Source organism: Diceros bicornis, chromosome 24 (assembly GCF_020826845.1).
Source record: "Diceros bicornis minor isolate mBicDic1 chromosome 24, mDicBic1.mat.cur, whole genome shotgun sequence".
NCBI classification, from domain to species: Eukaryota; Metazoa; Chordata; class Mammalia; order Perissodactyla; family Rhinocerotidae; genus Diceros; species Diceros bicornis.
The window spans coordinates 41,802,718-41,819,160 of NC_080763.1; the positions used below are offsets into that span (position 1 = coordinate 41,802,718).

The 16,443-nt window shown below is 37.2% G+C and overlaps 1 protein-coding gene across 3 annotated transcripts in view; it reads right to left on the reverse strand.

The window, feature by feature from the left end:
• The window catches only part of ATG2B (autophagy related 2B), a 75,512-nt gene that overhangs the window by 24,069 nt on the left and 35,000 nt on the right, over window positions 1-16,443 (reverse strand). For all 3 annotated transcript variants that reach the window (XM_058567650.1, XM_058567649.1, XM_058567651.1), the window contains 14 exons: window positions 15,690-15,885; window positions 15,263-15,405; window positions 10,338-10,495; window positions 9,769-9,941; window positions 9,148-9,298; window positions 7,699-7,898; window positions 7,435-7,515; window positions 6,112-6,218; window positions 5,859-5,951; window positions 4,928-4,998; window positions 4,462-4,538; window positions 4,016-4,180; window positions 2,031-2,172; window positions 103-305 (listed from right to left, as the gene is read on the reverse strand). In XM_058567650.1, the coding sequence (XP_058423633.1) occupies window positions 103-305; window positions 2,031-2,172; window positions 4,016-4,180; window positions 4,462-4,538; window positions 4,928-4,998; window positions 5,859-5,951; window positions 6,112-6,218; window positions 7,435-7,515; window positions 7,699-7,898; window positions 9,148-9,298; window positions 9,769-9,941; window positions 10,338-10,495; window positions 15,263-15,405; window positions 15,690-15,885 (1,960 nt within the window). The remainder of the gene's footprint in view (window positions 1-102; window positions 306-2,030; window positions 2,173-4,015; window positions 4,181-4,461; window positions 4,539-4,927; window positions 4,999-5,858; window positions 5,952-6,111; window positions 6,219-7,434; window positions 7,516-7,698; window positions 7,899-9,147; window positions 9,299-9,768; window positions 9,942-10,337; window positions 10,496-15,262; window positions 15,406-15,689; window positions 15,886-16,443) is intronic.

Consider the following 16,443-nt stretch of genomic DNA (forward strand, 5'->3'; position numbering starts at 1 on the left):
GTGAAGTGTTAACAAAATCTAAAGAATCTTTTTCAGATACCCTTTGGCCAATTCAATTTATAACACTATTTTAAGGCCTCGATCCTATTATCAATTTATTACCTGAGTGGTTGCTCTTGGTGCAAAAAGAATGCAAAAGTCGTCATTTTCCGTGGGCACACCTGTCATTGCATCACTAATCAAGTGGTGAGTGAAGGAGGCAAAAGTGGGGCCAGGCTCCTGGGACACATTCCCACTCTCATCTGGAAACAGGAAGAGGTCTGAACAACATGGCTCCTGAATTTGAGATTTTTCATCCAAAACACCTAGGTAAAAAGATTACCACATTCAATTTTGGCAATTTTGAAACATCAACAACAACACCACTTATTAAGCATTTTAACCATGTGTCAGGTACACATTATGTTGAGTACTTTCACTTGTAATATCTCGTTTATTTCTTAGAATAACCTTCTGACTACTAATAAAAAGACTAATAATAAGTTTGAAGTTCTCTAAGAAAACAGTAAACGATGGTCTGATAAAGTGACAGTCTCCTCTTAGTTATTTGGCGTTAGAGAAGCTCAGGAATTCGGCCGCAGCTGGTTAGTGTTGACCGGAGTTTCATTTTACCCAGAATTTCATATTGACAATTCTGTCCTGTGGGTGGAGCTCTGGAAGAAACTTCTTGGACAATATTGCAATGGGAGGGGAACTGGTTGCCTGCAGCAGTGCCTCACCTAAATCTACAGGAAACCTCCGCCTCTGGAGCGGGTGGGGGAATCAGTTGCTGAGCATGTCTCAGGCCAGAGAGTGATTCCAAGCAATAAAACGACTACTTCTTGGGGCGCTGGATACCCAAATGGGACACCCGTTCTCAGGCAGCTCTCTCAACATGAAGTTCACAAAAGACTGTATGTGTGCCAAAATCTATATGTGAACATACATTTTTATACATTCATATTACATATCAGATTTACTAATTCTTTCTCCATTCGTTCAGTCATTCAAACCAAACAGTGTGACATGGACTGAGAACACTGAGATGAGTCAAGTGACATTTCAGCCTCAAGAGGCTCACAGATTAGATTTTAAATTCCTCTGTGGCAGCACCTCAGACCTCCTCCTCCTTAAACTGCCCAGTGCCGAGTACAAAATCTTGTATATTGAAGCCACTCAGTAAATACTTATTAAATATTCTTTCCCACGTAAGTAGGTTAGCCGCTAATATGTATTACAAATGATGTAGTACACAGGAAGCTAAAAGTTCCCATTTTCTTCCTTAATTCTAATTTATTCTAAATTAGAATGAAAGCAACATTTAATGCTAAACTTTTATAACACCATGAAATAAATTTTAAAAATTAAGAATTCACAACATACAGAAATAGCTATGTTCATCCAATTAGAAAAAAATATTTTTTAGATAGATGCTTCAAAATACTCCAATGCTTCCACTTGGCTTTCAAGGCTCTCTAATTCTTTCCAAAAGAAGAGAATTTCTGTTCCAGTAACAGCCTGAGCTGCTAGATAATTAAGGCCACACATGCCCTTGTCTGTGCCTCTGTTGATATTAATGACCTTGTCAAGATGACCTTCTCTCTCCCCTCTACACACCTAAATCCTACCCACTTTTTAAAAGTCAACTCATTTCACTTTCACTCAAGTCTAAGGAAATGATTCCAATCCTTTCCAAACAGTAGTTAGAGTATATACCACACTCTAAAGTGTTTTCTTATATCATTTCTCAATCATTGTAAGTACTAGCATCAGTCTGGTTTAGTGCCAATTTGTTTTACTAAACTATAAGCTACCAGAAAACATAAACTTTGTCTTCTACTTAATTTGTATCCCCTACAACACCTTGGCCAGTGTTATTTATCTACAAGACACTCAATAAACACAAGCTGACAGACTAACAAATATCCACCAGAACTCAGACTTGTCTTTTCTTTAATAAGTTACTTATTGAAGAATTTATAAGAACACAAATAATGTACCCCTCAACTACAACAATAGTGCTTCCAGAGAAAAAGTCTTGTCTGTCTTACCATTAGACTGTGGTTTGACAGATGAAGTGGCTTGTTGCATGTCAATCTCCTCCATAGCATCACTCATCAGATCTCGTAAAATTTGCTGATCTGCTTCAGGAAGTATTGGACCACGTGAGGACGATCGACCACTGGAATCTACCTGCAGCCAAAATATCTAATTAAAAATAACTGAAAATGCTCTAAGAAGCAAGCTACTTAACATTTATTTTGTCCTAGAAATATACTACTTTTTTACAAAAACACTAGAAAGAGGAACATATTCATTTTTCTATATTCTGCCCAGCAGCTGTTACTAAAAACTTAAAGTGAAAATGTATCATCATCACCCCAACAACTACTGGCAAATAGAAACAAATGTGTCATTGCCTCAAAGCCAGCACAGTGAACTGGGATCTTGAAGAGGCAATACATTAGAAGAGAAGGAGGTTGAAAAAAACTACAGTAAAGCTGAGGGAGAGGGGCTCTCTCTCTGTACAGAGTTTGATCTGCTCAAATCTGACAGCTGCCAACAACTTTCACTCCTTTGAGACAAAGCCACTGTAGGTCAGACTCATTCCTTGGAACAAATAGACACACTTGAGGACAGCAGGGGGCATACACAAGAGAGGAAATTTACTAAACGGTGATTCACAGGGTTCAATTCCAGCACTGATGCTTTACCATTCTGGTTAGTGAACAGTGGATTCCTTAAATCCAGATCATGTTTTCTAAAATGTGAGCATGACTCTAAAATGGAAAGATCCAATTTGAAAGGAATAATTTAAAATAACTTTTAATAAACTGAAGAATGTTTTTTAAAAAGAGAATAAACAGTGGAGAGAGTGTGTCATAAATCACTTTATTAATAGGGAAAATAGGACAGGAGCAAAGAACCAAAAACAGAAGTGTAACACACATGAAGTGTAAGATCATCCTGAACGAAAGATAATGCAAGGCCAGTCAGCCCCTTACTAGGGGCTCCACAGCCTAAGGGGATTGAGAATTCTGTTCAAAGAGGCCATAAAGAAGAAAGAAAACACTGAAAAATAAAAAATGCTAAACAAACTGGACATTGCTCCATCTAGACATAAGAGACGGCAGAGAGGTGACACTTGGGGGCATCAGAAAGCATTAAACCAGGGAGGCCAGCCCTGTAGTCTAGTGGTTAAGTTTGGTGTGCCCCACTTCGGTAGCCCAGGTTCACGGGTTCAGCTCCCAGGCGCGGACCTACACCACTCATCAGCCATGCTGTGGCAGCAACCCACATATAAAGTATAGGAAGACTGGCACATATGTTAGCTCAGGGCTAATCTTCCTCAAGCAAAACAAGAGGAAGATTGACAATAGATGTTAGCTCAGGGCGAATCTTCCTCAGCACAAAAAAAAAAAAAAAAAGCAAGCATTAAACCAGGAATCAAAATATCTGGGTTTTGTTGCTGTTTCTGCTACTAATTAGGGCAAATTGCCTAAATTCTCTGGGTTTTAACTTATTCATCTGTAAAACAGAGATGATAACCTTGAACCTCTCTCTATTGCAGTGGGTTAAAGGAATCACACATGAGAAAGTATACTGAAAACTAGGTAGTATTATAGATAACAAACATGGAAGATGATATTACATAAATAAGTCTTCTGGTAATAATACTAATGCCTTCCATCTATCTTCTCATAGAATTTTTACATATAACTTGCATATAAAACGCTCTTATATGATAAATGTTTTCTTTCTTCCCTGAGGAAGTAAGTCTGGAAAAAAGTATTATGTCGCTTGAGATTAATGTTCTGAAACAAAGATATCAAACAGTAGAACAGTTTTCCAAAAAGGCCCATGGAATCAGCTTCCCAGACCCTGCCACTCTGAAATGATGATTTTTCAAAGTTTCTTTTCTACCTTATGACGGTCATGAAGAAGACCTCACTGATGTAAACATGTCACTCACGGGGCTAGAATGGGGTGAGGGGTAAGTGACTTCTAATGAATGATGCTGCAGCTGTACCTTCACCTCTCTTTGAGGGGCTCCAGGCTTCACCTCTGCCTTGTGAGCTGCATGTAAGTCCCCATAGCTTGCAATGTACTGAATGAGATTCATTAATGCAGCACAAGAATCCGAGCACGTTCTGATATGGACAACATCACTGGAACAGTGTAATTCAAAGCGTGGCTCAGTCTGGACAGGACACAGGGAAAAAAGGATGACAATGTCTTCCACACAAGAGACAAAAATTTCATTTTTTGCATAGGTTTATATTAAATAAAATGTGATAATCTGTCTTGCAACAGGAAATATCTATTTATAATAACTCAATTTTGATTTTAAAATATTTTACCTATTTTTGACCAAAATGAGGTAAGTGGAAAAATAATTTTACAGTAAATTTAATATATTTTTAGTCTTTCCTATAAAAAGTAGGAGACAAATAAAATTTTCCATTTATTTTAATAACTTACTTGCTCTCCATCAGAATCAGACTTCACTGCAGTTATGGTTAATTCTAAAAGCCCCATATCCATTACACGAACATAATCTAAAATTTTAAAAAGTAATAAAATGTCTGAGTATAGTTTTCAAAAAATGCTTACCCAATGAACACCTAACAAAGCTAGCATTTCTTTAAAATTCATCGCAGGTAGTAATACAAATGTTTATAATGCAATGGAAATATAGTTTCATCCTACGAAAATCCTACAATTGACTTTAATAACAAAATTTGAAACAAAATTTGTCTTATATTAAATAGAGTATATACAACTTGACGCACTTAACTGATGTTAAAAGGATATTACAACTTCAAACTGATATTTAATAAGACCCTTGGTTCACTGGCATCGTCCCCGAGTTAAAATGCTTTCAAACATTCACACACAAATATAAATGAGCATCCAACCATCCCAGACTTTGTTTTTTAACTCTTACCTCTATTTAAATTTATAGTGACAGTATTACACTTGTCAGACAGATATAAAGCAGCTTCATCCAAAATTATTCTGAGAAAAAAAGATAAAATCAATATCTGAAAAACTAACTTCGAATATATGCCACATGATCACTATATACTTAGTTGTATCATTCTTTCTAATGTAAATATTATGAAAGCCATATGCTGTTTCTTTTTTTGGTTTGTTTTTCGGTTTTTTGTTTTTGTTTTTTTGTGAGGAAGATCAGCCCTGAGCTAACATCTGCCAATCCTCCTCTTTTTGCTGAGGAAGACTGGCCCTGGGCTAACATCTGTGCCCATCTTCCTCCACTTTATATGGGATGCCGCCACAGCATGGCCTGACAAGCGGTGCATCGGTGCGCGCCCAGGATCCGAACCCCGGGCTGCCACAGCAGAGCGCACGCACTTAACCGCTACGCCACCAGGCTAGTCCCGGAAACACTGTTTCTTACTTATAAATGTCATCCAACATTTCTTTAAAACTCACTGTTTATGAGTGCTAGGAATATTTAAATGGTGTAAAGAATGAGATTAAATCATCTGCTCAAATTAATTCTAAATTTTCAGCAGTTTTTTTTTTTTGCTAGACGCCCAAATTCACAGGGTTTAAATTATGAAAATCAAGCATATCAGGTATTATGGGAAGTTTATATATACATTTTCAAAAGTAAACTAACAATCTCAAGAATTAATTTCTTCCCTAAAAATGAAATACAATAATGAACGGAAGAGATGGGATGAATCATCTTAGAAAGAAAAACTGAAAACTTGGATAAAGGGACATGACTATTAGTAAAAGTATGTTGGCTTTAACAAAAGATTGAGATTTTAATCAAATGGTTTAGATAAATATTAACTATTATGTTCTGAACAGCTGCATTCAGTTTACAATGAAGTGCACACAGGTACCTGAGAGTAGAAGATGACTTATCCAAGGCCACGCTACTAGAAACGCTGAATGTTTCCACAGTAAGAAGAGATCGGATTGGCAAATAAAGAGGCCTGATACCAAAAAGAAACAACAGCATATCAGTCCGCTGCAACAACAGACACTCCCTTTAAAGAGCATTTTGAACCTTAACTCTATTGAATTATGTGTTTTTTCCAAAACAGTACATATTTTAAATAATAAAACTTTATTTTGCACCATTTGTGAACTAACCTGTAATCAAGCGCACAGCTCCAGAGATGAACATGAAAAGTTGTAAATGAAGTTGGTGGATTATATCCCAGAACAGGCTCATCAGCAATATTCAAGAAGTATAAAATCTATAATCACAAAAATATAAAATGCCCTGCTTTAGAAGAAAAAAAAAGTTTTGATATGACATCCTTAATACCAATGTAGAATAAAATATGTCACAGAAAAAGCAACCATGTATTGGAAAATCATAACACTAAAAGAAAAAGGTCATAATTTTGAAGAAATTCATTTCAAAAAGTATTTACAAAACTAGAATTTGAAATGAAGAGGCCCATCCAACAATTGCAATGCTAGAGAAATCTTGGAAAAATCATATCTTATGAAACTAACAAAATATGTATAATATACTTTCACATTATTCTGCTTGGAACAATTCTTGAAAAAAATTTTGCTCAAGACTGCTTAAAACTCTCTATCTGGTTTTCTATATAATCCATTGTTGAGAGAAGTTCTTTTTCCTTAATTTATACCCAGCTCAGTCTGAAGACCAGTCCCTCACCAACATCTATATTGCCATATTTCTAATTTAAATATGGAAGTTAGGCCAAATCTCTTCTTTATAGTTCAGTTTCATACTAACCACCTCTCTACCCACCCCCATATCTGTATACAGGATATATATATATCCTTCATGTTTCCTAAATGCTTTTATGAAACAAGCTTTCTGAAAACGTTCAAGTTTAAAGTAATTTATTATTTTCCCAGCACAAAGAAAAAGTTCCTCTTTCTAAAGAAAATGAACGAGAATCACGGTGCACTAGTTTTCATTCTCACATAAAGAAGAGTTAACTTCTTACCCGAAGTTTCCTCTGAAAAACAACCAACTGTGTTTCATTAACCAAATAGTTACTACACTGGAAATTAATTATAGAAACTCTCATAAATGCCTGCAAGCATGTTATTGGCCTGGGAATACTTCTGAAGTTATGGCACTTAAAGAATAGCCACATGTTATAAGTGCAAGTCAACACATCATTTATTGCTTCTCTATGCCAGGCGCTCTACAGGTCCTGGGACATGATATCCCTTCCCTTTAACGACATAAAGATAACTCTGTCCTTGAGATACATAGGGACCAAATTTTAAGGTAAAAAATCAATTACACTCTAGGGAGGTGATAATGTTCTATTTCCTAACCCAAGAGGTAGTTGTACAGGAGGGCTGACTTCATCACAATTCAACGGGCACTGAACATTTATGATTTGTTAACTTTTCAGCATGTGTAATACATGTTAATATAAAGTAACAACTACATCAACACATACGTAACAGCTCTCTTACCTGCTCGTGCCAGCTAAGCCCAGAAGGAAGCATTCTGTGCTGCAGAGTGGCTCCTTTCAGTCCTGCAGCAATGAGAAACTCCTGTACAGGGCAACGTAAAGAAGTGCATTTACCACCTACATCACCCTCTAACTCAGAACTTGAAAAGTTTTCTAGTGTGTTAAAAAAAAAAAAAAAAGAAGTCTGTTGCCTTTTATGCAATCATTTTTAGCTAGAATCAAATCAACAGCAAGTACTTAATGGGAAAAAGTACAAAATACAAACCTTTGTATTAGATTCAGATTTATCAGACAATATTTTAACTGCAACGGAGAGCATATTCATTGTGTCTCCTCCAACACCATCTGAAGAAGCTCTACTGAGGCCGTCTTCTTCAGAGGAATAAATAGTAGGTTCCAACCAATGTGGGCAGGTTGAACTAGGCAGTCGTGTTTCCGTAGGAAGAATCACCCCATCCACTATGCCTACATCCACATCGAGGTGAAAATATAACAAAATGATTACTTGAAATTAGTTCACGGACTTCTATAACTCAAAACAAAAATTCATTTACTTCCATTGACTATAACATAATCCTGGAGGCAAAATAACCCAGAACCAGCTTGGCATTAATAATCCATAACTATCTGCTCACGTTCACATGACTGACAGTACCCAACTTAAAAAAAAATTAAGATCTGAAATGCTAGGAAAATTAAAGTTAATAGGAAAATCTGATAAAACATTAAGAATGTGCAAGTATCTCATGTCTATTCACAAGGTAACAAAGGGAATGGGCTCAAAGAATGGTAAATTCTGTATCTGTTACCAAAAGAAAATACTGCTTAAGAGAGAATAAAGAATGTCAAGTCCCACCAGCTGATCAATGGATAATAAGATATGGTATATCCATAAAATGGAATATTATTTGGCAATAAAAAGGAATGAAATACTGGGACCGGCCCAGTGGCGTAGCGGTTAAGTGTGCGCGCTCTGCTGCGGTGGCCCAGGGTTCGCAGGTTCGGATCCCGGGCGCGCACCGATGCACCGCTTGTCAAGCCATGCTGTGGCGGCGTCCCATATAAAGTAGAGGAAGATGGGGCGGATGTTAGCCCAGGGCCGGTCTTCCTCAGCAAAAAGAGGAGAGTTGGCAGATGTTAGCTCATGGCTGATCTTCCTCACAAAAAAAAAAAAAAAAAAGGAATGAAATACTGATACACTCTAATGAACCTTGAAAACATCATGCCAAATGGAAGGATGGCAGTCACAAAAGACCATATATTGTATGATTCCATTTACATGAAACATCCAGAAGAGACAGATCCATAGATACAGAAAGCAGATTAGTGCTTAGGGCTAGGGGGCATGGAAGGGCTGTGGCAGGGGGTTACAGCTAACGAGCAGAGTTTCTTTGGGTGGTGATGAAAATGTTCTAAAGTTGATTGTGATGACAGTTACATAACTCTGTGAAATATTAAAAACCATCAAAATGTGCATTCTAAATGGGTGAACTGTATAGTATGTGAATTATATCTCAATAAAGTTGTTGCAGAAAAAGAACATGAAGTCAACTCCCAATACACAATAAGTATTACTTTGCCAGTGGAATCAGAACACCCCACAGAAAATAATTTCTAATATGAGAAATTTCTGTTCTCAATAGATTTTCTTTATTAAACTTAAACACATCTAAACAGAAGTGGACAAAACACACATATTTAATATTTGTCCTACCTTTGTGGTATAGACTGAAACTGCTAGAATGAAGGCAGATGTAGTGCTTGTCATCAAAACCTTCATATCTTGTCACGCAAAATAAGGAACCACTATTGAACTCTAACCAGAATTCACCATGCTTGTTTTCCAACAGATCTCCATTATCTTGCTAATAAAAAGATTAGAACAACATAGATGCCATTATTTAAATGCAGAAAAGTAAGAATGACCCTTGGGATGCTCCTCTTGATTCAGTTTAGGAGAATCTCCCGCATTGCGGCAAAGTGGTCTGATTCCTGAACCATCCAACATAGTGGGATTAAAAACTGAGTAATTTAATGCTATGTGGGGTCTCTTCTGCCAAATGAACCCCTGTACTTTCATCCTCCTTTATTACAGATAAATTACTAGCTATCACTTCAGGAGGAGAACTAGCACGTTTTCCAAAAGAAGGTCCAAGTAATTTTGGTCTTTTGATCTGCAATGAAAGCTAAATTCTCAAAGGTGCTGTCATCGTGGCATGCCTCAGAAAACTGATCTTCATCAGTCACTGAAACAACCTCAAACTAGCTCAACTACTGGATGTGTATATCCCGGTAGATTTAAAATAAGACACACTTTGCATTTGTAAATCCTTACCTTTACCTCTGTAAAAACTGCCATTAATCCATGATTAATACTCAGAAGAACTGAGAGAAAACTCTGCGAGTTCTTGTTCTGAGAGTCTAGTTTTTTTTTCCTACGGGAACGATAGTTGGGATCAACAGTAGAAAAATACTGCAAAGTCTCCTCCTCAGACCCACTTTCCTCATCTATGAGAAATAAATGTCACAATTACATGCTTCTGACAGCTTATTAAAATAACAACTTGAACATTATCACAAGAATATTTTACAACCTGTTTATTTCTACAAAAAATCTGGTGTAACAATAAAAATATACTTTCTATGTTTTTCTCTTTACCACTGAATTTCAGACAATGTATATACTATCGCTATAAAAATAAGTCATTTAATTGATAATATACTCAATATACAGATAGAAATGGAGAAATATTCCTGTAAATTACTAAAAGGTATTATAAAATGTAGTTACAAATGGAAAACATCATCAAAGAAACATTTTTAAATCCATCCGTTGAAAAGGCTACTACTTCGTTTATTGATAAACTAGGCATTTTACTTCAGAACAAATTTAAAATATATTACCATAGTGAACTGTAGATTTAAATGGACTGAAACTATCTTTGTTGAAAGTATTAATCAGTTGACTGGCTACTGAAAGCCCAATACCATATGAAATATTTTCGAATGTCTCCACTGGTGAAGGAGCTGTTGGTTCCCATAGCAGCAAGTCATTAAAAATCCTATAAAGACAAAATTTGAAAAGTAAGTACATAACTCCTAGTTCAACTGAAGGCAAACCAAATAATATCCCTTTAAGAGATCACATGAATAATAATTTTTATAAATGGTGAAACAAATTAGATCCTACAAAAAAAGTTTTTAAGGGGCCAGCCTGGTGGCACAAGCTGTTAGGTGCGCACGCTCTGCTGTGGCGGCCCAGGGTTCGCCGGTTCGGATCCCGGGTGCGCACCGACGCACTGCTTGGCAAGCCATGCTGTGGCGGCGTCCCATATAGAGTGGAGGAGGACGGGCACAGATGTTGGCCCAGGGCCAGTCTTCCTTGGCAAAAAAAGAGGAGGACTGGCAGATGTTAGCACAGGGCTGATCAACTCACACACACACAAAAAGTTTTTAAAAAACAATCAATTATGTTGTTTCAATGGAAAAATAACTGATATGGCAATAGTACAGGGCAGTGAGGAAGGAATCTGTACAACCAAACACCTGCCTAGTTTTACCTGTGATACATGCATCAAATTACATATAACCAAATGCATTTTAAAGGAGGAAGTTAAAAGTAAAAATCCATAAAGAACAAAAGGAAGGTTGTTCACATATGCAAGAGCACTCTAAACCATAACAGATCATGCATTGTCTCATATGACCCTCCCATCAGTACTGTGGGGCAGCCAAGAGAGGATCATTATTCTCACTTTACACTTGAAGAAACCGCCTCACAAAAGTTAAGTGACTTGCCGAAGGTCACACAGCTAATTAGTGGGAGAACTGGGACCAGTGCCCCGATCACGTCCAGTTTCCAATTCAGTTCTTTTCCATTCCTCACTTTCTCTAGGGATATCTGCTTTTTCTCTGTTCAACAGAAAGCATGGCTTCACTGGAAAGTTTGCATGAGATAAGAATGCATATGGAACAGGGAATAAGGAGAGGAAACCCTTCTAATTTTCTAACTAGTTAGAATAGCCAAGTCAATACTGGTGACTATTGGGGTAACAGATATCACAGCTAGGCTACCACCATATCCTACTTTTTTAAAGAAATATTTGCCACTACTCAGATGCTCTTCTGTCCCTACCCTCTCCCCATCACCCATGCTCTAAGCTTTCAAGAAAACCTTACAATGTCCTCTACGAAGCCCTTCACTAGATTTGGACCCATAGCACATCCTTCACATACATAATTCAATCACAACACCTATAACACTCTACTGTATTTTCTTGATTCCCATTCCTAGACTGTAGCCTCTCAGAGACAGGAACTTGTGTCTTAGTCATCTTTATGTGTGCCTAGCACAGTGGCAGTCACATAGCAGGCACTGAAGGTTGGATGATGAAAGGACCAGTGGATGACTCAATGGAAGGACTGCCAAAACCACAGACTCATCGTAAAGCCTAGTGTGAATACCAATCAAGGTGCCAAGCAATGATGTAGCCCTGGCCCCTTCCTGTGAGAAGCTGCTTGTCTAGGAACGTCCCAGGCCAATTCCTGAGCTTCCGAAGCCCTAGAAAGTATAATCCAAGACTGAGTACTGTGGCTGTCAGATTATAATCCCCACCCAAAAGGTCTCTTTTTGGAAGCATCACTAGGTAAAGAATACCAGGGGTACAGGGCAGAATTACGTCTATCTCAGACACACTGACAGCCTTGCCCCCAAACTGTGCGGTATTCATTTGGCTTGCTGCTTCTTGGGCATATTACCCACAGGACAAAGAAACAAGAGTCTAAATCCAGATCTTAATCTAAACTCCTATATAAATAAATAATGAAGGTATAAAATGAAGAATTTTCCCAGGAAATTCTCTTCCTTTACCTTATTCCCTACAACCATTCTCTTATCTTCATAGGTTAAAGAGAAACTATTACTTTAAACAAAACCTGAGGTTTGTGGTATGTGATCTGTAAATATAAGTTCCATATGATTTTACTATGTTTTCCTTATTTACTTTTGGTCTAAACACAGTCTTGAAACCACTAATACTACTGGATGATGTTTCTAACAACAAGAAAGAAAACACTGCTTAAGATCTTTAAGGACACATCATGATTTTGTGGCTATGAGCCTGAAACATAAGAGAAGCTCAATAAATATTTGATTAAATAAAACCAGTCAGAAATCTTCTTTATACTCTACTCTAAAGGACTTCTGACATAGAAAAAACTTCTCCTGTAACTGAGACTGTCTTTCTAAAAAGAGCCAGTTGACCAAGGCACTAAAGGAATAAACCAACATTTTAAATGTATGAAGTAAAGGCAGAGTTGGTTATAACTCCTCCTCAGAAGAATACAAAAAAATAAAATTATACATATAAAAGGCATTATTGAGACATTCAGCAAAACTTGAGTGGGGTCTGAACATCAGATGGTAGTAATATATCATATTAATTTCCTCATTTTGATGGGAATGACGGTTATGTAGAAGAATATCCCTGTTTGTGAGAAATACACACTCAAGCGCCCAAGGTTCAGGAGGCATCAGGTCAGCAACTTACTCTCAAATGGTTCAGGAGAAAAAAACTCTGTACTGTACTTGCAACTCTTCTGTAAGTTTGAGAATGCTGGAAAGTTTTTTTAATAATATTAATTTGAAAATAAAAAATATATACACACCAAGCCAAACACGGAGCAAAGAATTCACACCCTGAGGAACTTAGATAAGGGATTTATACACCCCACAGGGTGAGGCAGCACTTCAGTAATTATGTAGTTCTCGGGGCCTGAGAGACGGAGAAGTGGGCAGAGTAAAATAGAACAGAAACTCTCTTAAGCAATCCCCATTTAACCAACTCTCCAGATGAACAGTCTCTAGTTCCCTGATTTAAGCCATCAACTACCCCACCTGCCATACGACTGACGTTCCCCATATGCTAACTGCTTGTTGCTGGTAGACTACTCTGTAGCACACCTGAGAACTTCTGCTCCCATCAGCGGAGCTGTATGTTCTGTATATTGACCAATGGTCAACTGTGTTTGGCCTCCAATCTGCTCATCCCAGCTGTATGTTATTTTAAGTACAATTTAATTCAATATTGTGCTGATGACTTTTAAGTATACAGATTGAGGGGAAAAAAATCTTTAAAAACCTAAGATTCTGCCCTCAGATTGCTTTGAAACTATTTTTTCACTCCACTTTAAAGACACAAATTGAAAAATCGTACACAAAGCCTTCTGAGTACACCTTAGGCAAAAATTCCCACCAGTGGCTCATAGTCAAGGAAAAGGCTTTGTCCTGTATTTAAAAAAGAAGTGGTAAATGAACATATATTTATAAATTGAATGTTTAAGGTATGTATTACTGTTCTATGTCCCAATTTAACCAACAGTCACCTGCTCAACCAATGCAGAAAGAGAAAGAAATGGATTAAGCCCTTCTGACGTCTGGGCTGGACCTTGAACCAGTCGTTTCATTTTGCTCAGTCTCAGCCTGCACGTTCATTAGCTCTTAGTAGTAGACAGTCCTCAATTATAAAATAGTCTAGAGGCCAGTGGTTTCCAAACTTTAGATCATGTGTAAACCCCAAAAGTTACAAAAAAAATTGTGAAAGCCTTCTAATGTGAACTCATAAACTATATGCGACTATTTATAAACTATGTATATTACAAAACATATAAAAATTTTTTTAATGATTTTTTAAAAAGTTAAATAGAAGGACTAACATTTTCTTCCTATACCTCAATGGATTCTCCTGTGAATCTCATCTTCAAGACAACTGAACTATGTGGATCTTTCTGGAACTTAATTTTCTGATTCTAAGACCAACAGTCCTAGCCATTGACAGTCAGTGAGGAGACCCAGAGCTTACTATTAACAGTTAAGGAAAATAAAGGGATAGGGATATTTGATACCAAGTAAATCTACAGCAGAAAAAACAGTTTGGAGTTTCTGAAGATTAAGAGAAATTAGAATAACCTGTGTACACGTGGGAAGCTACTGATGACAGACACTAAGGACATCTTTTTCTAAAATCCCACATGACCATTTTTCAGGTATACTACAGAAGAGGTTTCCTTTAGTGGGTAGGAACAACAATAATAGATGACTACTGAGGGCTTACTGTATGCCAGGCACTATTTTCAGAACTTTCAAGTATTGTACCATTTAATCCTCCAAACAAGCCTTTGAGGCGGGTACAAGTATCAACTCCATTTTACAGATGAGGAAGCTGATCTTAGGGAGGCTAGGTAAATTGTCCAAGGTCTTCAGAGGCTATGATCTTCCAACTCTAGAACGCCATTTATTTCAACGTATTTGCTTGGTATATATGTTCAAGGGTATTTAAATATAATAAATTAAATTTTTATACACAAGTTTATAAGTTAGAGTTTATAATTTTGACAGAATCCTTTTTTGCAGCATGAGAAGGGATGCTCCTAGCACAAAGACTCTTGGATTCTGATTCTACCCCAGTATCTGCTGGCCCTCTATACACGTATCTCCCAACTCCTTTCATGTCATTGCACACATAGAAGAGATATTCGCTCCACACCCTGTGGTAAGCTGACAGAGGGCAACCAGGCAACGTGAGGGTGGAGGGAATAAACATCTCACACATAAGGAACCCAGTTACTAGACTCACTGGCTAGGAAACTCCACCATGACAACAGCCCATCATAATGGTAACAGTTCTATAATCAACACCATCAACACACAGAGATGGTAGAGAATATTAAACAAGGAAAGAAAAGGAGGAAGAAAGGAAATAAGGAGGCAGGAAGGCAGTTAGGCAGAAAAGTCCAATCCCAAAGATTCAACCAAAGGTGTTTAAACTCACCTATTATAAAGCTTCTCATAAAAGCCTTTATTAGGTAGAGTTATATGAATATTGGGTAATGTAAGTTCCAGCACATAGTGCGAGTTGCTGATTGCTTTATCCTGAAACTCTGTCATTTCTACAGGGTCTCCAGGCATCACCATCTAAAATATAATAGTTTAGTGCAAAAAAAGGCATCAAATAACCATTTTTATCTAAAATAGCAGTACCATCTTCTGACCCTATCCATAGGACTTGGTATGTGAGCAAATAAATAAGCATGTAACTTTTAACTTTTAACCAAGAAAATAATATATATTATTCAAACTTGGAGTTAAAAACCTAGCAAAAACAGTACACAAAGTATTTTTGAACAGATAAAGAATTAAAAGCACTGCTGAATGACAGAGGACGATTCCTTCTTTGTGTGCTCACACTTTTATTTTACCTGCTCATTTTCAAACATTACTCTACGGGAAGAGAAGGGAGACGGGGCTGGTCTTCTCAGATCACAAACATCTTTCAGGGAATGAGCACCTCCTTCTTCTTCTTCCTGATAGTGGCCATCACTCTCCTCTTCTTCCTCAGCTGCTATTCTCTCCAAAATGGAGTGCATGGCTGGTGGGTTTATTTTCAGTACAATTCTGACAGCAAAGACAATTTAAAAAATCAAGCTCTCAGTGTAAACTGCAAAACTTGAACTTTAATGTGGTCTAATAAGAAGACCATTGATTAAATGATTGATAGGATTCAGCTTCTCTACCAAGTCTAATTACGTCTAATGTAACCCCCACTTCTGAGCATACTGTAAACTTACAAGTGTGGAACTGATGAAACAAGTAAATAAAAGAAGGGCATTAACATTTCATACTTGGCTAACTGAAATCTGATCTTTTGAGGACAAAAAGGTTATTTTTAAATTTCATTAACAGCCAGCAAATTTTACCTAAGAATTCTACTTATTATCCTTAAACTAAATCCTTCCACATGCAGTCTGTTCTGCTATTATGGAATATTTGCATATCTAAGAAACTTCATGTTATATAAATTGTTCAAATGGAAAAAGGCAAGACTGATTAGGGAACAGTTTCAGAACTGCAACAACAAAGTAATCTTGTCCTTCAGGAATTTCAATAATAAAAGACTTGCTGTTGTTGTTTTGTAGCTACAAACCCGAAATATCAGGGGCTAACAGCCTTTGA